This window comes from Lissotriton helveticus, chromosome 4_1 (assembly GCF_964261635.1).
Source record: "Lissotriton helveticus chromosome 4_1, aLisHel1.1, whole genome shotgun sequence".
NCBI lineage: Eukaryota > Metazoa > Chordata > Amphibia > Caudata > Salamandridae > Lissotriton > Lissotriton helveticus.
The window spans coordinates 86,157,774-86,181,142 of NC_136063.1; the positions used below are offsets into that span (position 1 = coordinate 86,157,774).

The 23,369-nt window shown below is 49.7% G+C and overlaps 1 protein-coding gene across 1 annotated transcript in view; it reads left to right on the forward strand.

Moving 5' to 3' along the window:
* The first annotated feature begins 2,830 nt into the window (after nucleotides 1-2,830).
* LOC144827026 (E3 ubiquitin-protein ligase TRIM39-like) overlaps nucleotides 2,831-23,369 on the forward strand; it is a 115,284-nt gene continuing 94,745 nt past the window's right edge. The window contains exon 1 of the mRNA XM_078685493.1: nucleotides 2,831-3,264. Within this exon, the coding sequence (XP_078541619.1) occupies nucleotides 2,851-3,264 (414 nt within the window). The 5' untranslated portion in view covers nucleotides 2,831-2,850. The remainder of the gene's footprint in view (nucleotides 3,265-23,369) is intronic.

A 23,369-nucleotide genomic window follows, 5' to 3' on the forward strand; every position in this document is an offset into this window, starting at 1 on the left:
CGGCAGCCAAATTTGTTCTGGACGCTCCCAGATTAGCGTCATCAACGGCAGCCAGGAAGGCCTTACATTGACTTCCTATTGAAGCGAGGATTATCTTCAAAACGCTCTGCCTTACCCACAGCGCACTCTCTGGCAAGGGTGCGGGGGGATCAAGAAACTGCTGCTACCCTATGTTTCGGGCAGACTCTTACGCTCCTCCTCAAAGAACCTGCTGGTGGTACCTCGTTTCCGTAAGAGTAAATGGGGCGGTAGGGCTTTTTCTTCAATTGCCCCTTAGCTATGGAATACCCTTCCATGTGAAATCAAATCTCAGTCCTCCGTTCCGACTTTTCGTAAAGCATTGAAAACATGGCTGTTTGCAAGGGCGTACCCGTAGTTACTCTTCATTTGTTCTTATGGCTTTTTCTGTTAGGCGCCTTGATGCCTTCATTTCATTTCATTACTTGTCCATTTTATTGGTCTGCGTCCCGGGTTGTCCCTTGGGCCTCATCCAGGGACCCAGCGCTGACCCAGCGCTGCAATTGATGTCTCTATCGGTGTGCCCCTTCAGTTTGAGCCCCCGAGCCACCTTGCACAGCAGTTCCAATCTGTCCCATCCCCGTGGGGCTATCAACATTCAGTGTTGCTGCCCAATGCCGTTTCCCTGAGTTTGCATGGCCTGCGCCTTGAACCGCAGACTTCACCAGTCGGACGGGGGGTCCTGGTTTGGTTCCTTTAGTTGCAGCTCCTCACGTTGAAGTTATAGCCACAGTCCCTGTGGCGTCCCCCTGGTTCTGGGTATAGCGTTTGCCAGGTCTATGGTAGTGAGTGATGTATATTAGGGCTCCGAAACTTCTCGCTCCTCTGTTGCGCACAGCACGTGCACTTCATCACCCCTGGTCACCTCCGCTGTTCACTGTGGCATACCTCGATCCCAGCTGCACTGCTGCCGAATTTGCCGTTCCTCTCTGAATCTGGTGCGACCGCAACCTGACCCCTGGGATTCACTGCGGCTACCGGACTCCGCTCCCTGGGCCTACCGTGGCTGGTCTAGCCGCCTACTCCGCTCGATCCTGTCCTGTGACAGGTTGCCACATAGCTGTTACTGTCTGTGCTGTACCCACTGGTGTGAGTGAGGGAACCTTGTATGCCTGATGTGGAAGAGGTGTGGCGCAGCGGTCAGGGCGATTGAGTCCTGAACCCAGGGGCTCAAGGTTTGACCCCCGGTGCCGGTGGCAGATCAGTCCAGCACCATGTGACTCTGGGCAATACCTCGATTAATCTTCCCGACGGCCCCAGCGCCTTGACACCTTCAGGTAATTGTTTGCACTTTACAAATACTGGACATTTGCATCTGATGTCCATACCGCACCTGCACCTGCCAGGGGCCTGTGCCATGTGTGACACTTCAAAGCAGACACAAGGAGATGGGAGTAATGCCTGTAACTTGTCTAACCACTGACAATCGCTCTGGTCGCAGCCCCAACCCATCCTTCTTTTGCTTGCTGTGTCACTGGAGCCAAGCTTGATACGGCTGAAGAACCTACATCAGTGTGAAACCGGCGCTGGATTACTTGTGTTTCAGTCCATGGAGGACCTGGCCGGGCAGTTCGGGCTGGACTCTTCCTATCGGAGCAGGGTCAAGGCTGATTTGCATATGGACTCTTCCTATCGGAGCAGGGTCAAGGCTGATTTGCATATGGACTCTTCCTATTGGAGCAGGATCAAGGCTGATTTGCATATGGATTCTTCCTATTGGAGCAGGGACATGGCTAATTTGCATATGGGATCTTCCAATTGGAACAGGGTCATGGCTGATTTGCATATGGCTGGGCCACACTGAGGTGGGTGGAGAACAAAGGAACAGTGGATAAGGATTGGGTTAGACAGATGGAAGCATTCCTGCATCACCTTCTGTGTGTTTGACACATCCGAGCAGTCCTGGCCTTTTAGCTCACAGCTCTCGCTTGCCTTGAGTTTTGAGACAATACTTACAATGTAAAAAAGACAAACTACAAGTCCCAGAATGCACTAACCGTTAAAAAAAGACCAGATACAGGCGTGCCTGTTGTGTGCATTAAAGGAAGCTTTCATTGTAGCAGACCCTGCTGTATCTGTCTATGATCAGTTAATGAGGCTTTGTAAAACTTTAAATTATGAAAAACCAAAGCGTTTTCTATTCCCTCCTACTTTTCATTCCTCCACCTCTTGTTGCTGCCTTTTCTCTTCATACATTCTTTTCCTCCCCTCTCTACCTTCTTCTCCTTCTCTTCCCCTTTGATTCTCTCACACATTGTTTTACACCCCAGTATTCCTTCTTCCACCCGCTGCTTTCCCTTGTTTTCTCAGACAGAAAGTCTTGGGGTCACTTTTAATGTCCTGTATTTCACTCATCCCTCTGCCGCCCTCTTCTGCCCAGAAATAAAGCACCCGTGGCCCAGTCTGGGGTGATTTACCAGCCTCTTCGAGCCGGGCTGCTGCAGTCAGAGCTGAACTTGCACATTGGCGCTGCGATGTCTCGTATGAGCTATATCCATGCAATTACAATACAATTAAAGAGGCTTTATTCAGTGCACCCAGAGGAAAGCGACAGGTGTGTTTGAGGCTGTTGGCCCTTTCAGCAGCGGCCAGGACGCAATTTAGGACAAAAAACTCAGTGCAAAATGCAAGAGAATTCACAGACTCCCCCACTTCAGAAAGAACCGGTTCAAGCACACAAGGGAGCAGGAGACACACAGACACGCCCACTTTTACACAAACAGAGAACCAGGAAGTCCCAGCACACACAGGAGGAGACACACAGACACTCCCACTTCAAACAAATAGAGAAACGAAACTTAACTTTCTTTACCTTCCTGCATTTCTTGGATCATGGCTACCGCAGCTCAGGGCAGGAATCTCAAAGACGAGGCCTCTTGTTCCATCTGTTTGGAATATTTCACTGATCCTGTGTCCACAGACTGTGGACACAACTTCTGCCGCTCCTGCATCACTCAGAGCTGGGCGGGAAGAGATGGAAACTTCCCCTGTCCGCAGTGCAGAGAAATATCAACAGGGAAAAGCCTCCGATCCAACAGGCAACTCGGAAACATTGTGGAAATGTTAAAACAGCTTCACCTGCCCCCCGTGGAGCCCCCACGGGAGAATCTGTGCGAGAAACACGAGGAGAAACTGAGGCTGTTCTGTGACGAGGATCAGAGGGTGATATGTGTGGTCTGCCGGGAGTCCAAGGCCCATAAATCTCACTCAGTGAGTCCTATTGAGGAGGCTGCCGAGGAGTACAAGGTATGTGTGCGGGTCCGTTGGGATCACAACTCTTTGAGGATTATAGAGAAGGGTGCAGAGGAGTATAAAGTGTGTGTGAGCTGTTATGAGATCACAAGTGAAGTCAGTCCTTGAGTATTATAGGGAAGCAGGCCCGGCTCTATAGGTTGGGCCAGGCCCACCCGAGGCCACTCAGATCTGGAAATCCAGGGTTTGTTGTTTTATCCCTAATGCCACCGATTAGAAGACTGCATTGAGAAGGCTGCCCAGGAGTTGCAAGGTTTGTCACAGCCCCACACCGAGCCCCGTACAGGGGGCCGCAGATGTACAAGGGGTGTCTGTATCAATTCAGCCACAACTAACTGCTTACTAAGGGCTCCATGGAGAATTCTGCCCAGGAGCACAGAGCTGGTCTGGAGGAATTCAGAGATCACTCATTGCACTGCAAGGTCTCCGTAGACTATTCTGCACAAGCGCACACAGTGTGAACCCCACAGAAGGGTCTCAGCAAGATAAGGGATGGTTTGTCTGTCCCAGCCCTGTGGTCACATGTCCCACATATTTAGTTTCACAGAAGATTGCGCAGAAGTGTACAAAGTACGTCTGTGGGTGTTCAGACTCCACGAATCTCATGGAGAAGGCTGCAAAAGCTGACAAGTTTTTTGCTAGATGACTGGAAATACGAGGCACTCCTAAGATTCCATAGAGAGGGTGACAAAGATCACAAGGTTTGTGTGTGAGAGTTCAAGATTCATATATGAAGAGACACTTCGTGAGTTCATACAGGAGGCTGCAGAAGAGCATAAGGTGTGTCTGCAGGGGTTCAGGGATCACTCATTGCATTCTTAGGACTACAGAAAAAGGCAGCTCAAGAGCAGAAAGGCGCGCGTGTCGCAGCGTTGAGGGTCGCGAGGTTGGCACCCCGAGTCCCATAGAAGATGCGACAGAAGAACACAAGGTATGATTGTCATAGACCTGGAATCACACATCCCACACCTCAAGCCTCAGAGGCACGTCTGCAGGATGCCCAAGTGTACACAGAATGCCTGTGAGTGTCCCGGGATCCAGAGTGGATTGAGAAGAAGGCCCAAGGCTTGTGTCTCTGAGGGCTTTGGTGTCTCCAGCACTGCTCTGGGATGTATTAAGGAGGCGGCCCAAGCGTGTATGTATGGTTTGTGTGCGTGTGAAAGGATTTTGTTGCTTGAGTTCAAATTCTTAGTAAAAAAAGGAGAAAAGAAGCGTTTGGCAAAACAGAAACAATTCTGTTTATTTAAACAATTCAGCCCGGAGAACAGTTGCAGGCACGAGGTCCAAGTGCCTCAATGTACATTGTGTTGGTTTTAATTTTTTATAATTTTTTTACATCAAGCCATAACGCAACCAGAATCCCATATTCGGGTTGGTTGGTGCCTTAGAGTCCTAAATTAATAGTCAAAAGTTACTCCAGGTGGGTCTCGACCTTGCACGGACACAGTGTGGCCAGTGGTGAATGGGTCTAGATGGCCTGCCTGGGGAGCGCGTGATCACTACTTGTGCTAGATCCTGATTGGCTCTGTGTTGCTAACTCATGTGGCATCTGACTTTATTGTGTTTTTGAACCGCACGTACTCCCTTGGGACCTGTGTGCTTTATTGGTCAAATCTTCCCTGACAATTGTGATGTCGCTGCGCCTATCTCTGGGATCGATCAAGAGTTTCCTGCCCGCGTGTTTGCTTGCCAGCTACGCCTCCTGCCACCTGTGACCCATCATTCAGTGATCCCGGGCCTCGGTTGCAGGGCCTGTCTGACTACATACTTGCGTGTTGAGGTACATGTGGAGTTCGGGACGGGGGATTCTATTAATTAGGACAATAGTTGATTTTTGTCGACAAACGCATCTTCATTCAGAGGTTTAAAGCGGTTCTGTCTGCTCTATAGAGAAAGAGGCCTGAGAGAACACAACATGTCTACCTCAAGCGGTGCTCTGTGCTCCGCAGAGAAGGAGGGCCAAGAGTACACAGCGTGTCTGGGAGTGTTCAGGGATCTCAAGCACCGTGGGCTCTATAGCAAAAGACACCCAAGGGTACACATCATATGTTTCAGAATCTCAGGGAGATCTGTGTCTCTATACAGCGAGAGGGCCAGGAGTACATCTTATGTCTGTGTCTGTGCAGAAAGGCACAAGCCATGGCTGTTGCAGCCCAGGGATCACTAGTCACAAACTGAGAGTCCCTCTCCCACAGAAGAGGCTCCAGAAGAGCAGACGGTGTGTGTGTCACAGCCTTTGAATCACACTTTGGGCAAGTGAGCTCCAAAGAAAAGCCTGCAGAGGAGCGCATGGTTCATCTGCTACAGCCCTGGGATTACAGGTCGCACACTTGTGCCCCTAGGCTAGGGAGTAGAAGACCAGGGATTATTCCTGCCATTGTAGCAGAGCCGCAGAGACCCCTGCCAGGAGTAACTGAGTCTGGACCTCATCAGAGTTTGACAGATTCGGGGATCCACCAAAGAGACACAGATGTCATGTCTGTCAAACTCGTAGGTCATCTGCTCTATTTAGAGTCAAGAGAAGCGCCATATTTCCAACAGCCAGGCACAGGACAGCCACAAACACTAACAGAGTGTGCCGGCTCCAAGCAAGTTCGAACAGTAGAGCTCTCTGCGTCACCTGACGGTAAGATCCAAGCCCCGCAACTCGTCCCTGGGACACAATGTCTTTTCCAACTAATGAGACAATTGACACCCGTCTCCCTCTTTGCTCCGTAGATCCACAAACAAACAGTCTCCAATACCGGCGAGCCTGCCAATGCGTTTTCGCACACAAGTAAGTCCCCCGGCGATATGCTACTTTTGACACGCGGCTCTTTGCCACACTGATTCATTCCATCCCTCCCTTGAATTCTCCAATTTCAGATAAACCACGCTAGCATGGAGACTTAAAAACTCCGTTACCGGCACACCTGCCGAAGGACGGCTTGAATCCAAGGTAATTTTTTGAATTTTCGCAGCTCTCTGTCATTCAACTATTCTTTGTTACACACAATCCTGACACGGTGTGCTCTGTTGCAGCCCAAACCTAACGCGGCATAGACGATCCTTCATTCAAGTAGGAGCCTTCCATGGCACCAAAATACAAGGTAACCCGCACTCCCATGCGTGTCCTTTACTATTTTAAATGGCTAGAGGTCCAAATACTTTAATAAAATCGCCCTTTCCTCTTTTCACAAACAGTTCCCATGGACCACAATTACAGCGCCCTGATGAGAATCCTGTAAACAAGTTCCAGGATTCGAAACGCGTCGGCATTTTCCCTGTCACTAAGGGTTAATACGATTGTTGCACAAATTGGGCTTTCTTTCTTCAATAGCACATATTGATTGTGTCTGATGAGCTAAGAGTAGAATCTTCATAAAAAAACTGCTTACTCTCGCTCTCCTTGTAATTGTGATTTGTTTCTGTGAACTGTTCTTTTCTCTTAATTTTTGTTCATGACATTTCTTGTCCATGTTAAGAGTTTGAATGTTTTTTCCTTAATTGTGTTGGATTATTATCATTTTCTCTGCACTGTATATATGCACAAATCACTTGTTGAATTGCATATGGCCTGATATGAGGTTGACGGTGATCTCATGTCTGTTTGAAAACAATGAAAATAATTGTCGCTAACTAAGATATAACTCAAAGACATAAATCAATGTCGGGGGTAAACTAATAAACTATTGTTTATCCACAATCAAGTGTTGTCTAAATCATAGTTTGGAGGCATAGGTAATCACAATTTTTTGAATATTTCCAACAGCAGCATCCCCCTGGGCTCCACCAGCAACGCCTCCCCGGGCTCCATCAGCAGCACCTCCCCAGGCTCCCTAAGCAGCACCTCCCTGGGCTCCTTCAGCAGCGCCTCCCTGGGCTCCATCAGCAGCGCCTCCCTGGGCTCCACCAGCATTGCATCCCCGGGCTCCACCAGCAGCACCTCCCCCGGCTCCACCAGCAGCGCCTCCCCGGGCTCCACCAGCAGCGCCTCCCCCGGCTCCACCAGCAGCGCCTCCCCGGGCTCCACCAGCAGCGCCTCCCCCGGCTCCACCAGCAGCGCCTCCCCCGGCTCCACCAGCAGCGCCTCCCCGGGCTCCATCAGCAGCGCCTCCCTGGGCTCCATCAGCAGCACCTCCCCAGGCTCCCTAAGCAGCACCTCCCTGGGCTCCTTCAGCAGCGCCTCCCTGGGCTCCATCAGCAGCGCCTCCCTGGGCTCCACCAGCATTGCATCCCCGGGCTCCACCAGCAGCGCCTCCCCGGGCTCCACCAGCAGCGCCTCCCCCGGCTCCACCAGCAGCGCCTCCCCCGGCTCCACCAGCAGCGCCTCCCCGGGCTCCATCAGCAGCGCCTCCCTGAGCTCCATCAGCAGCACCTCCCCAGGCTCCCTCAGCAGCGCCTCCCCGGGCTCCATCAGCAGCGCCTCAATGGGCTCCATCAGCAGCACCTCCCGGGGCTCCATCAGCAGCGCCTCCCCGGGCTCCACCAGCAGCGCCTCCCTGGGCTCCACCAGCAACGCCTCCCCGGGCTCCATCAGCAGCACCTCCCCAGGCTCCCTCAGCAGCACCTCCCTGGGCTCCATCAGCAGCATCCCCCTGGGCTGCAACAGCAGCACCTCCCTGGGCTCCATCAGCAGCACCTCCCTGAGCTCCATCAGCAGCGCCTCCCCAGGCTCCACCAGCAGCACCTCCCTGGGCTCCACCAGCAACGCCTCCCCGGGCTCCATCAGCAGCACCTCCCCAGGCTCCCTAAGCAGCACCTCCCTGGGCTCCTTCAGCAGCGCCTCCCTGGGCTCCATCAGCAGCGCCTCCCTGGGCTCCACCAGCATTGCATCCCCGGGCTCCACCAGCAGCACCTCCCCCGGCTCCACCAGCAGCGCCTCCCCGGGCTCCACCAGCAGCGCCTCCCCCGGCTCCACCAGCAGCGCCTCCCCGGGCTCCACCAGCAGCGCCTCCCCCGGCTCCACCAGCAGCGCCTCCCCCGGCTCCACCAGCAGCGCCTCCCCGGGCTCCATCAGCAGCGCCTCCCTGGGCTCCATCAGCAGCACCTCCCCAGGCTCCCTAAGCAGCACCTCCCTGGGCTCCTTCAGCAGCGCCTCCCTGGGCTCCATCAGCAGCGCCTCCCTGGGCTCCACCAGCATTGCATCCCCGGGCTCCACCAGCAGCGCCTCCCCCGGCTCCACCAGCAGCGCCTCCCCGGGCTCCACCAGCAGCGCCTCCCCCGGCTCCACCAGCAGCGCCTCCCCCGGCTCCACCAGCAGCGCCTCCCCGGGCTCCATCAGCAGCGCCTCCCTGAGCTCCATCAGCAGCACCTCCCCAGGCTCCCTCAGCAGCGCCTCCCCGGGCTCCATCAGCAGCGCCTCCCTGGGCTCCATCAGCAGCACCTCCCGGGGCTCCATCAGCAGCGCCTCCCCGGGCTCCACCAGCAGCGCCTCCCTGGGCTCCACCAGCAACGCCTCCCCGGGCTCCATCAGCAGCACCTCCCCAGGCTCCCTCAGCAGCACCTCCCTGGGCTCCATCAGCAGCATCCCCCTGGGCTGCAACAGCAGCACCTCCCTGGGCTCCATCAGCAGCACCTCCCTGAGCTCCATCAGCAGCGCCTCCCCGGGCTCCACCAGCAGCACCTCCCTGGGCTCCACCAGCAACGCCTCCCCGGGCTCCATCAGCAGCACCTCCCCAGGCTCCCTAAGCAGCACCTCCCTGGGCTCCTTCAGCAGCGCCTCCCTGGGCTCCATCAGCAGCGCCTCCCTGGGCTCCACCAGCATTGCATCCCCGGGCTCCACCAGCAGCGCCTCCCCCGGCTCCCTCAGCAGCGCCTCCCTGAGCTCCATCAGCAGCACCTCCCCAGGCTCCCTCAGCAGCGCCTCCCTGGGCTCCATCAGCAGCACCTCCCGGGGCTCCATCAGCAGCACCACCCAGGGTGGTGTGGAGTGCAAAAAAAGGATGGATTTGGGCCCAGATCTTTGGACTGGGGTGAGTGTGTGACATTGATCCACATTCGGTCCATCACCTGTTGTTTTTGCATATTCCGCCCTAAGTGCGCTGGGGATGCTCAGACGTGGGTCCCAGGCACTCCACACCACTGGAGTCAAGCTAGCCGGGCTGATGAGAGGTGTTACCTCGAAACCGGTCCGGTCCTCGGATGCTTGATTCCGTTCTGGGAAGGACATGGCTTTTGTAGTTCGGACTGGACTGTTCCCATGGGGCATAGGGTCAGAGCTGATTTGCATATCGCCATTGTCTAACCCAGGGTGGTGTGGAGTGAAAAAAAAAAAAAAAAAAAACGATGGATTTGGGCCCAGATCTTTGGACTGGGGTGAGTGTGTGACATTGATCCACATTCGGTCCATCACCTGTTGTTTTTGCATATTCCGCCCTAAGTGCGCTGGGGATGCCCAGACGTGGGTCCCAGGCACTCCACACCACTGGAGTCAAGCTAGCCGGGCTGATGAGAGGTGTTACCTCGAAACCGGTCCGGTCCTCGGATGCTTGATTCCGTTCTGGGAAGGACATGGCTTTTGTAGTTCGGACTGGACTGTTCCCATGGGGCACAGGGTCAGAGCTGATTTGCATATCGCCATTGTCTAACCCAGGGTGATGTGGAGTGCAAAAAAACAATGGATTTGGGCCCAGATCTTTGGACTGGGGTGAGTGTGTGACATTGATCCACATTCGGTCCATCACCTGTTGTTTTTGCATATTTCCAACAGCAGCATCCCCCTGGGCTCCAACAGCAACGCCTCCCTGGGCTCCATCAGCAGCACCTCCCTGGGCTCCACCAGCAGCGCCTCCCTGGGCTCCCTCAGCAGAAACCCTTTTTAAAGGCCCATCTGCTGCTGGTCCTCGGTCATTGTACCAAAGGTGGAAGTTGTTCGAGGGTCCAGTTCTCCTGACTGGGCTCCCTGGAGCGCCTGGTGGTCTCACACAGGAAAGCAAAGCCATTAACCCCCTCGACCTGGGAGAATATAGTCAGTTACTTTTCTTTTTTTGTATTTCCGTTACAAAATGCTGCTCAGCCAAGTTGCCATGTCTTGAGCAGCGCTGCAGCGGCTCATTGGTAACCACAGAGATCTGCCTGGTGGAGCTTGTGCAGTCGGTGTTCGGTCCAGTCAGCGGTGGATCTCTTGCCTTTGACCTGGCTGCGCTGAGCCCTGACTCCACACACAGCTGCCCAACTACTGCACATGATGACTGCTCTGCTGCTGTCTCTACAGCACTGAAATAAGCAAACAGGATGTCTAGGGTTTCTTTTTTTATTAGAGTTGTGATAAACCTTAGACCATTAATTCCAAAGTTTCCAAGCTTTATTTCACTTATTTTTGATATTTTAACAAAGACATTCATAAATCAATAGAGCATGTCTTTTCGTAAATACGACAATTCAAAAACGTTTGAAATAGAACTATATACAACATTGACATAGTGCAAAAAAATTGTGAGAAAAAATAATATATGAAACGTTTTTGCAAACATATAATAACAACAAATCAATAATCACAAGAAAAACATCAATAACTCATGTGTGCCAGCCTGTAATTATACCAGTCCCACATTCAAATTAACACCAGACGGACAGTTACTCATTTTCGAAACACATGTTTCCTGTCCTGCCTGTGAGAGGATGGGGATACCTAGCCTACTGGTGGGTGTTGTCAGAAGCTGCTGAGGGAAATATTATTTAACATTCCTCATGACACACCCCATCAACAGTCCTCCCCCCCATACTCAAAGTCAACACATTTCGAATCCAAAACAAATCCGGGATTCTCTTCACTACTTGGACTGGGTATTTTGGCTCTTAATTGTGGTGTGGACTGAAGTCCAGAAACGTTGCTTCAAATCTTATATTGTGATTGAAGCTGCAAATGAATGTGACGCGTGGGACAACTCAGTGGTGTCAGGCCATTATCTTAAAATAGAAAAAAGCCATAATAGATGTGGACGCTTTTAAACAGCAGCTGCTCCCAAATCGTATCTGTTTCCTGTAATTCTTTTTCTATACTGCGGGAAATAGAAATCCAACATGCCACTCTGCTTCCAAACTGGCAGTAGTCTCTACAGCATGGCATGCGCTCTCTGTCATCAATAGACGTAGGTGAATCAAAGTAAGATGCTGAATTAGAGCTTGGCAGAGTACTTTACTCCGGCCATAGCAAAAGACCTGCGGCTGACACATTTAGAGTTATCCACCAGCCTTACGGGCAACTCTAAACATGGACAGGAACCGCTGTTACGCCGCTTCCTGGCAATGTTGTAAAGATTGACAGACGGTTCCATCAAACAAGAGAACCATCTGGCAAACTTTTACAACATTTTACTATCTCCAAAAACAAATTCCCAAAGCGAGTTTTCAGTTTTTGGAAAAAGTTAAACGAATGGCCCTACTACCCCACGCAAGTTGCCTTCCATGATGTGGGAGGGGGACATTATTTTTCCCTGTCCCTCTAGCGGTGATGAATAGCAAAAAAAAAACCATCAACTCTGAGTGAGGCAGAGGGTGCTATATGGGAACCTCCGACGGCCCGTACTTTATGACGTCAGCGACGGAACGGGGGTCGGCTCTGCAACTGAAATGCTTGAGGTCCGTCTGACTATAAATCCGGCGGGGGACCTTCAGTTGGCAGAGCGGGTACTCTGTTGCCATTGTGATGGCGTACCCACTCTGCTGAACTCTAAATGGGCCCCTAAATGGTCAGTGTGGTTTAAGGAGGGGTCAGCTAAGATAAAACAGGAAATAGAATGTGATGAAAACATCTGGAGATGCCCTGTTTGGGATCCCCCCCTGCCCCTAAACAGGAAGTAAAAAGCCTGGGAGTATGGATAGAAACAGACCTCTCATTCACCACGCAGGCCAAAAAAGTGGCGGGCACCTGCTTCGGGCTGCTCAAATCGATGAGAAAGATCCTGCCCCTTCTTCCACCCACATCGCAAAGATTTCTCATCCAAGGTCTCATACTGTCCAGGCTTGACTATAGCAACGCTATATACCTGGGCGCACCCGAAGCAACCCTAAACAAACTACAGAAAATCCAAAATGCTGCCGCCCGGATCCTCACGCACACCCCTGCCAGAGCTTCAGCCAAACCTGCTCTGAAGCTCCTTCACTGGCTCCCAGTGAGGGAACGAGTAACATTCAAAATCTTAAGCCTGGCCCATAGATTAATGCAGAATCAGGGCCCCCCCATTCTGAGGAAATTTATACAACCGTATAAAGCCCCTAGATCCCTTCGATCGGACAAGGAGTCCCTTATCATCTTGCCTAGATACAAGAAAGCTCGCATGGGTGGAAGACGTTTCTCGATCCACACAGCTCGCCTATGGAACGCTCTCCCCCGAGAACTGAGGAAAGAACCGAACTACCTGCGATTTAGGAAACGACTCAAAACTCACTTGTTCCCTTGATTTTAACCACTTCCGTTTAAAAGAAAATTTCTGTCCCCCCCTTCTTCTCACCCCCGACCCCACAGGTGTAGGGATCTTTAGCGATGGGATACCTCAGGGTGACTACGCGCTCTATAAAATTTTTTAATAATAATAATAATAACTCAAGACTCCAATAAAGAATCGGAGTACAAAATTGTCCTCTTCAAACTCGAATCCCCCCTTAGAGACACTTGGCATCATGATTCTTACTGCTAACAGCAAACAAGATAATGTTTCAATTATCAATGCAATAACTTCTGTTTCTGTTTGGTATATTTTTGTCTCCTAATTAATTTGTGCAGTTGGCTTTTATTTTTAAAAAAAGCAGCACAGTCAGAGAAAAGGTCGCTTGGAATTTTGTCTTATATCCTCTTCTGCCCTCACAGCAGCGCCTGCTGCTTTATGGACTGGCTTTAATTTGATACGCATTGATATTTCGTGTTATTGGACCTCTACGGCAGGTAATCCATTCGACCTGCTTCCATTGAGGTTCCTCCCACTCATGAAAAATATTTAGATGAATCCTCCTACAGACATCTTGAACTCTGTCTGCAGTCAGCATCACAGCTCTTTCTAAGGCTGGTGCAGACCTCCATCTCCAGCAGAAACCTCCAGTGGATCCCGTCCATACTCTCAAGTACCGCCCCACCCCCTCGCCCTCCCCCTCCTGAAGAAGAGACCTGTGGAGTACAGGCCCACCCCCTCGCCCTCCCCCTCCTGAGGAAGAGACCTGTGGAGTACAGGCCCACCTCCCTCATCCTCCCTCTTCTATGGATCCCTCCAATGCTCTACAATAAGTCCCTCGACCTCCCACTACAGAAGAAACCAAAGTCTGCTCCACCTCCTTCAGTCTCGCCCTTCTGAGCATCCCTCCAATGCTCTCAAGTACCACCCGCCCTATTCTACCTCCCACTCCTGGTGATCCCTCTAATACTCCTAAGGACAGCCCCACCTCCCTAATCCTCCTCTCGAAGAAACCGCATGTGGATCCCGCCAATACTCTCAAGTACGGCCCCACCTCCAACGGCATCCTACTCATGTGGATTCGTCCAATACTCCCAAGTACGGCTCCACCTCCCTCGACCTCACTCTCCTGTGGATTCGTCCAATACTCTCAAGTATGGCCCTACCTCCCTCGACCTCCCTCTCCTGTGGATTCGTCCAATACTCCCAAGTACGGCTCCACCTCCCTCGACCTCCCTCTCCTGTGGATCCCTCCAAAACTCTCAAGTACGGCCCTGCTCCCTCGACCTCCCTCTCCTGTGGATTCGTCCAATACTCTCAAGTACGGCTCCACCTCCCTCTCCTGTGGATTCGTCCAATACTCTCAAGTATGGCCCTACCTCCCTCGACCTCCCTCTCCTGTGGATTCCTCCAATACTCTACAATACGTCCCTCGACCTCCCACTACAGAAGAAACCAAAGTCTGCTCCACCTCCTTCAGTCTCGCCCTTCTGAGCATCCCTCCAATGCTCTCAAGTACCACCCGCCCTATTCTACCTCCCACTCCTGGTGATCCCTCTAATACTCCTAAGGACTGCCCCACCTCCCTAATCCTCCTCTCGAAGAAACCGCATGTGGATCTCGCCAATACTCCCAAGTACGGCCCCACCTCCAACGACCTCCTACTCATGTGGATTCGTCCAATACTCCCAAGTACGGCTCCACCTCCCTCGACCTCCCTCTCCTGTGGATTCGTCCAATACTCTCAAGTACGTCCCTACCTCCCTCGACCTCCCTCTCCAGTGGATCCCTCCAATACTCTCAAGTACGGCTCCACCTCCCTCGACCTCCCTCTCCTGTGGATTCGTCCAATACTCTCAAGTACGGCCCTACCTCCCTCGACCTCCCTCTCCAGTGGATCCCTCCAATACTCTCAAGTATGGCCCTACCTCCCTCGACCTCCCTCTCCTGTGGATTCCTCGTATATTCTTAAGGACGGCCCCACTTTCCTCGACCTCGCTCTCTTGAAGAAACCTCCTGTGGATCCCTCCAATAATCGCAAATACTGCCTCGTCTCCCTCTTTCCATTTGCAGATAAGTGTGAGCGAACGCCCTTTTTACAGGATCACCCCCACTCGTTGCTGGAGTCAGTGCTGGTTTAATGACTCTGAAGGGGTCTGAGCCCTGCTGACCAGACCCCAGTGACTGTGATCTGACCCCTAAAGCATATGCGTAATTAGCTTCCACTTGATTGGTATAGTTAACTTATCTATAAGTCCCTAGTATATGGACTCTGTGTATTCCGGACCTGCAAGTTAAACGACACTATTGGACAGCAGCACTGATTGTGCAACCATTAAAGTGACAAAATGAAAACGTGACTCTAGGCCTGCCACAGCAGACTTGTCTGGCAGCTTTAAACTGCTAAGTCGGGTTGGCAAAGTAACCCTTCTGCCAAGCCTAAACCTTCCTTTCTAATATTTACACGTCATCCCTAAAGTAGGCCTTAACCTCCCATAATCGAGGGTGCATGATATTAAAATGAATGACATGTTGATTTTATGTTTTACATGTCCTGCCAATGCACAGTCACAATTGTTCACTGTAACAAGTCAGGCTTTTCCATTGGAAAGCACTGGGTTAGATTATTCCACCTTTTAATGCCGAACTGAAGTTTGAGAATAGCTAGAACAATGGTTCGAATTCGCAAATTAATAGGAATGTTAAATCCAACCCTATGGTGAAGTCTGATTTTAATGACTGTTTTGAAAATGTCCCTTTTAGATTGTTGGGATTTTCTTATCCAAAGTTTCTAGTAGCTGTTTCTGATTAAACCCAGCTACTGTCACCTTAGACAGCCTGTTGCACAGCTACCAGGAGGTGTTAATTCCTCCCACAAGGAGAACAAAGGGCCTGTTGGTGGTAGGAGGTGCCACCTCCTCCTGACAGGATGACCAGGGGAGATTATGCCTGCAGATGTCAAGCTTCAAACAGATGCACGCGCCTGTCACAAGCAAATGCGACTCGCAAGTTAGCCTCTCCTTGTTGAGAAAGTGTAATTATGCACTGCTTTTGCCACAATGCTACTGGGTAAATTGTGTGCTGGTTCGCCAGGCAGTGTGCTCCCTCCCCTCTTTTTGTGATTGACTCCTTGCTGAATTTGTCTGATGAGATCTGAGATGCACCTGTGTTCTGGAAGTGGTAATCGACCCTGAGACAATTGTGGCCAGCATTCCCATTACCCCCCAATTTTAACTTGGTACTCTCGACTGAAGAAGGACAAACATCCCGAAACATGTCGCTAGAGAATCACTATTTACAACAAGGGGTGGTGAGGGACAGAGTCTCTGAATAAAGCAGAAAGCTCTCACCCAGTCAAGAGATCAGGGCTAGATCCAACACCGTTTTTTAGCTCACTGCACCATCCCAGTTTCAGAACCTGGCTGTATGCAAATTAGTCTGTTCCTGTCCCAGTGCATGATGGGAACAGGACAAACCAAACTACAAAAGCCAATTCTTACACTGGGAAGGAAACAAGCTCCCGGGGACCGGTTTCTGGCATTACAGCCGTCTTCGGCCCGGTTTGCTTGAATCCTGATGGTGCAATGAGCAAGGGTCTCACATCTGAGAATACCCTTCCACGCTTAGGGTGGACAAAAATATTTACAACAAGGGGTGGTGAGGGACAGAGTCTCTGAATAAAGCAGAAAGCTCTCACCCAGTCAAGAGATCAGGGCTAGATCCAACACCGTTTTTTAGCTCACTGCAGCATCCCAGTTTCAGAACCTGGCTGTATGCAAATTAGTCTGTTCCTGTCCCAGTGCATGATGGGAACAGGATAAACCAAACTACAAAAGCCAATTCTTACACTGGGAAGGGAACAAGCTCCCGGGGACCGGTTTCTGGCATTACAGCCGTCTTCGGCCGGTTTGCTTGAATCCTGATGGTGCAATGAGCAAGGGTCTCACATCTGAGAATACCCTTCCACGCTTAGGGTGGACAAAAATATTTACAACAAGGGGTGGTGAGGGACAGAGTCTCTGAATAAAGCAGAAAGCTCTCACCCAGTCAAGAGATCAGGGCTAGATCCAACACCGTTTTTTAGCTCACTGCACCATCCCAGTTTCAGAACCTGGCTGTATGCAAATTAGTCTGTTCCTGTCCCAGTGCATGATGGGAACAGGACAAACCAAACTACAAAAGCCAATTCTTACACTGGGAAGGAAACAAGCTCCCGGGGACCGGTTTCTGGCATTACAGCCGTCTTCGACCCGGTTTGCTTGAATCCTGATGGTGCAATGAGCAAGGGTCTCACATCTGAGAATACCCTTCCACGCTTAGGGTGGACAAAAATATTTACAACAAGGGGTGGTGAGGGACAGAGTCTCTGAATAAAGCAGAAAGCTCTCACCCAGTCAAGAGATCAGGGCTAGATCCAACACCGTTTTTTAGCTCACTGCACCATCCCAGTTTCAGAACCTGGCTGTATGCAAATTAGTCTGTTCCTGTCCCAGTGCATGATGGGAACAGGACAAACCAAACTACAAAAGCCAATTCTTACACTGGGAAGGAAACAAGCTCCCGGGGACCGGTTTCTGGCATTACAGCCGTCTTCGGCCCGGTTTGCTTGAATCCTGATGGTGCAATGAGCAAGGGTCTCACATCTGAGAATACCCTTCCACGCTTAGGGTGGACAAAAATATTTACAACAAGGGGTGGTGAGGGACAGAGTCTCTGAATAAAGCAGAACGCTCTCACCCAGTCAAGAGATCAGGGCTAGATCCAACACCGTTTTTTTAGCTCACTGCACCATCCCAGTTTCAGAACCTGGCTGTATGCAAATTAGTCTGTTCCTGTCCCAGTGCATGGTGAAGAATTGGCTTGGTAGTTTGGTCTGCCCTGTTCCCATGATGCACTGGGCCAGGGACAGACTAATTTGCATATAGCCAGGTTCTGAGCTGGGATGGGGCAGTGAGCTAAATAACGGTGATGGATCAAGCCCTGATCTTTGGACTGGGTAAGAGTGGTCTGCTTAATTCAAACACTCTGTTCATCACCACCCCCTTTTCTGAATCGTTTTTGGCCACTATAGGTGTGGCAGGGTATACTCAGACATGAGTCCCTCGCTCACTGCTCCATCAGGATTCAAGCAAGCCGGGCCGACGACGGCTGAAATGCCAGAAACCGGTCCCCGAAAGCTTGTCTCCTTTCTGGTGAAGAATTGGCTTGGTAGTTTGGTCTGCCCTGTTCCCATGATGCACTGGGCCAGGGACAGACTAATTTGCATATAGCCAGGTTCTGAGCTGGGATGGGGCAGTGAGCTAAATAACGGTGATGGATCAAGCCCTGATCTTTGGACTGGGTAAGAGTGGTCTGCTTAATTCAGACACTCTGTTCATCACCACCCCCTTTTCTGAATCGTTTTTGGCCACTATAGGTGTGGCAGGGTATACTCAGACATGAGTCCCTTGCTCACTGCTCCATCAGGATTCAAGCAAGCCGGGCCGACGACGGCTGAAATGCCAGAAACCGGTCCCCGGAAGCTTGTCTCCTTTCTGGTGAAGAATTGGCTTGGTAGTTTGGTCTGCCCTGTTCCCATGATGCACTGGGCCAGGGACAGACTAATTTTCATATAGCCAGGTTCTGAGCTGGGATGGGGCAGTGAGCTAAATAATGGTGATGGATCAAGCCCTGATCTTTGGACTGGGTAAGAGTGGTCTGCTTAATTCAGAAACTCTGTTCATCACCACCCCCTTTTCTGAATCGTCTAGAGAATCACAGCATTGGCTGCACCAACACTGGTGAACACTAAAGAATGTCTGTTAAAGTGAGGGCTGTTATGCACTGCGTTGACCACCATGCAACTGGATGTGTGAATGTGATAGTATAAGAGGCAGTGTGCTCCCTCGCCCTTTATGTGATTGGGTCCTCTCGGTACACATCTACTCATAACCATACTCTTCTTCCTCTGCTCACTTCTCATGGCCTCATCAGTAGATGCCTAGTTATCACCCTACTTTGTTCCCTCTACTCACATCTCATGGCCCCCTCAGTAGATGCCTAGTTATCACCCTACTCTGCTCCCTCTAGTCACCTCTCATTGCCCCCTCAAGAGGTGCCTACTGCAAGAAATTGGTTTGTTAGTTGACTGAGGTGTGAATCCTGGTCAAGCAGCAACCACAGTGCTTGGCAAGCCAACCCTATATTAAACTGTGTTCAACTTGTCATACGGTTGTCACTCATCAGTAAGATTGTGCTTTTGGGCAACATAACGTTTACAGCTTTATAACATTTACAGCTTTATGGTACTATCTCCACATATACCATTAGAATATATAAATATATATATATATATATATATATATATATATATATATATATATATATATATATATATATACTGTCAGCTCTCCTATGTCGGCAGTACTAAACTCCCTGTGTTCAATCGCATTTCGCAGCACTTGCGAGCAATCGTTAATTCGGATCCTTCCTACCCGGTTGCCCGACATTTTAAATTAGTGCATCAAAATAATCTTCAGGATTTGAAATACTATGTTATTGACTCCGTTCCCAAATCCATAAGGAGAGGGAATCGGGAAAAGAAATTGCGTCACGGCCCGTGATGAAGGAGTGACTACAACTCCGAAACGCGTAGGACATTGTGCCTGAATAAACAGCACTACAATACTTGTGGCCGCGGCTCCTTTGTTGTCAACTCGTCGTGAATGGGAGGAGTTTTAACATTGGTGACAGTGTGCAGAATATACAGGGGGTGGCTACCCCTGCCGTGAGCCTGCCGGATTTGTGGCTTGGGACAGCTAAATATTTGTGGTAATATATATATATATATATATTTTTTTTTACCTACTGGCAGTCACCAGTAGGTATTTATAGTTAGGACCGATTTTCCAAAGGAAATTCGCAACATTCTATTTGGAATAACTTTGGCGCCGGTTGACGAATCTTTGCAAAATTTACAAAACTAGTGGGGGGCTCCGGTCCGCTCCTATCTTTAAAGTCTTGGGGTGATTCGTGAAGCGGGGGCTGAGAAAAAAGGGGGGTCCCAAATCGTGTTTTCCCCATGCAATTTTCCATAGGAACTGTTCATCGCGGCTACAGCCCGAACTGCTGAACGGAATTACACAAATTTGGCAAAGATGTAGTCCTTAGTTCAGACTTGTGTCTTTTGCTTAAATGGTGTAAATCCGTTCAGTAGTTCCTGAGAAAATCACAATTAAAAGTACATATATATCTATGGCCTCAGTGTATCCGCGCATCCTGAGTGCACCCTAAGCGCACGCTACCAATCATGTGCTGAATGCTAATTGGCTGTCAAGTGGTTGTCAACATTCGAAACCAGGAAGTGTCGGGAGGCATTTTGTGCCTCGGTTGAAGCGAGGATTTAGAAATTAGTGGAACAAGTGTTCAAAACATATAAAGGAGGCAGGTTCGAAATATCTTGACCCTCTAGACCTGCTTAGGGGGTCCCACAAGGACCCCTAGGGCAAAAAACATAATTTTTTTGTTGTTGAAAAAACTGAGAAATGTGCGCTGGGTACATGGATCCGCCGTAAAAAATAAAAACAAAGCGCAGGATTGATTAAAACTGTGATACCTGGGAGGGCCAAATCATGGGGTCTAAAATATTACATTTGATGGGGGTCCAGAGGGGCCCTGTAGCCCGGGGACCGCCATCCTTCGGTGCTAGAAAGTAAACGGGTGGGGGGGGGCTCAAAGGCTACTGTCCCATTAGGTACTTGGGTCGCGGGGGCTTTATGGTTTCCTACAGCCCTGGGGAGTGCTACTCTCCGGGGCTTTAAAAAAAATGGGTGGGGGGCTCAAAGTTCCGTGTAAGCCCCGGGGATTACCACTCTCCGGGTCTTTTCATATTTTGGGATGGGGGCTGCGTGGCCCCCATTCTAGAGCATTCGGGTGCCCGGGGGAACACTATCCCCCCAGGATCGGCTCCTGTTGTGCCTCGGGGTGCCTACCCCCTGGATATTGCTGTTAGCTATGACAGGGCGGGAGTCGAGGTTCCCGTTCTGTCATAGCAAACTTGAGGGCATATTGAAAACGGCCATTTCGCGGCAGTTAAAAAAAAAAGCGGTAAAAATTATATCGACCTGTTTACTAGGCAACGCTAAGATGTATTAACGCATGTTAGCAGCCTGTTTGTTATCGGCTGGCCTTGCATCTCCAATGAGTTGCAATGTAGGCATTCCCAGAGGCAGGGTAGGTGTTCCTATGCCAATATAACATGGAAGAGGGAGGTAGGACAACAGCATTGTATTTACAAGGCGGCAATCATATTTGAGGACCAATAGCAAAATTCTCGCTAATTGCGGTTTATGCCGGATCCTAACATCTGTTCTGAAGTAGACTTAAGCATGTTTATTATGCGAGGTGAATTGATATGGTAAGTCCAGTCTTATATTTACAAGGTTTTCACTTGCAAACATGAATTTTTGCTGTATTTTTCGTGATATTTGGAGCATATTTACAAGGACAGCGTTAAAATTATCGTTGCTTTAGCGTTAGGAAAGTACAGTTAAAGCGGACATAATAGGCTTTTGAGAATTCCTGAGAATTGTAATAGAAGCCCAGGTTTACACCAGAACATTTTAACGCTGTCCTTGTAAATATGGCCATTACAGACTCCTAATTTTACTGTTAAAAAAAATTATCACATACTACTAATTTTTAGTCTTCCTCGGGATGCCATCCCATGGGCGTATATAGAACGTTGGGGACCGTGGGTGGAGCCGCAATGTCCCTACAGTCCCAGACAGCTCCCTGCATCCTTCGGAAGCCGCCATTAGTTTTGCACACAGGGACCTGCTAATATGCTGTGGGGAAAAGCAATCTGATTTGCATTTTAAAAGAGAGAGCAGGTTTTCGTGTTTTCTCTTTCAAAATGCAAAGCATGTTTGCTATGACATGGCGTGAGCCTCGGCTCCCACCCTGCCATAACAAACAGCAGTGTAGAAAAAATCTTCTGGTAAGACAACAAAGGATTTTGAAGTCTATTATCGCTGTTTTAGCAGCAGTTTGCTGCTGCTAAAGCAGCGATAATTTTAACGCCATCCTTGTAAATATGCCCCTAAGTTTTGGAATGTCGACAATTCCGTCTTCCATTTAAATAGCCACAAAGTATTTAGTGACGTGCACACTGTGAATCGTGAAGCAGCAGTGTCTGATTGGGATCGATAAAGAATTGCCCATTGTTGAGTACAGAGTAGGCAAATTGGACATGAAGTTTTGTAACTTCAGTGGTTATGGCTCGAGCCCTCTCTTGGGGTTAATTCGAAGAGTTGTGTACTTCTTTGGTCCTAATGAACAGAGTGTTCTGTCGTCTCAGTTTGCTTTTCTTTCTGTCATGTAGAGGATCTTGGGTAAATATAAAACTTCCCTACAGCCAGCATTTTTGAACCCTACTTCCAAACTGCTTACTGCATGTTACCATACTAACAGTTCATGGAACACTTAATTGAGTACACAGGTCACAAGTTCAGCACACAATGTTGCTAATCCAAACAGCAAGTGTGCTGGACTTTAAAAAGATTTCCATAGGAACTGTTAATCACAGCAGCAGTCTCTGGTAAAGAGCTGGTAAAGGCTTAGCCTCAGTACCACACTGAATAATAGTCAAATGTTGTCAGAAAAAGAAGAGGTATACACTGAGTTTTAAAAAAAAATGTAATTAACTTTTATTAAAACAGAAAGAAATAAAAACATAACTTTAATAACATTAGAATAAACAAAACGTGAGATGGACTGCTGTGGTAGTAGCGTAGGTAACCTGCAAAACAAAAACAAGCATTGGAAATGCAATAGGTCTCGCATTAGGAAAGTTTGAGCTATTGGTATTGTAAATGACACTTTTTTATTTATGTGTTGGTTTTGAAAGTAGCAAAATTAATAGCTTTGTCAGTTACAATGTCAATAGTTTTAACTTTTGCAAATGTGACACCTATAGCATTTGTAATGCAATGTGTGTTGTATTTACGTGACTTAGATGTATTGATATTACAAATAACAATGGCTTTTAATTTTGTAAATAATTAATACTTAAATAAAAGTTATTGTAATTTATAATGGCAATAGCTTAAATGTTTGTAAATAACTTTTGTGAACATTATGTTCAGTGTATTTTATTGTGACGAAAATCCAAGAACATTGCATTTGCACCTACACACACAAAGAGCCACACACATATAGATGTGGTGGTGGTGGATCTGGGGGATATGGTGGTGGTGGATGTGGTGGTGATGGTGGATGTGGTGGTGATGGTGGTGGATGTGGGGGTGGATGTGGTGGTGGTGGAGGTGGTGGATGTGGTGGTGGTGGATGTGGTGGATGTGGTGGTGGTGGATGTGGTGGTTGTGGATGTGGTGAAAGTGGTGGTGGATGTGGTGGTGGATGAGGTGGTGGATGAGGTGGTGGATGAGGTGGTGGATGAGGTGGTGGATGAGGTGGTGGATGTGGTGGTGGAAGTGGTGGTGGATGTAGTGGTGGATGTGGTGGTGGATGTGGTGGTGGATGTGGTAGTGGATGCGGTGGTGGTGGTGGATGTGGTGGTGGTGGATGCGGTGGTGGATGCGGTGGTGGATGAGGTGGTGGATGAGGTGGTGGATGAGGTGGTGGATGAGGTGGTGGATGAGGTGGTGGAAGTGGTGGTGGATGTGGTAGTGGATGCGGTGGAAGTGGTGGATGCGGTGGATGTGGTGGTGGATGTGGTGATGGATGCGGTGG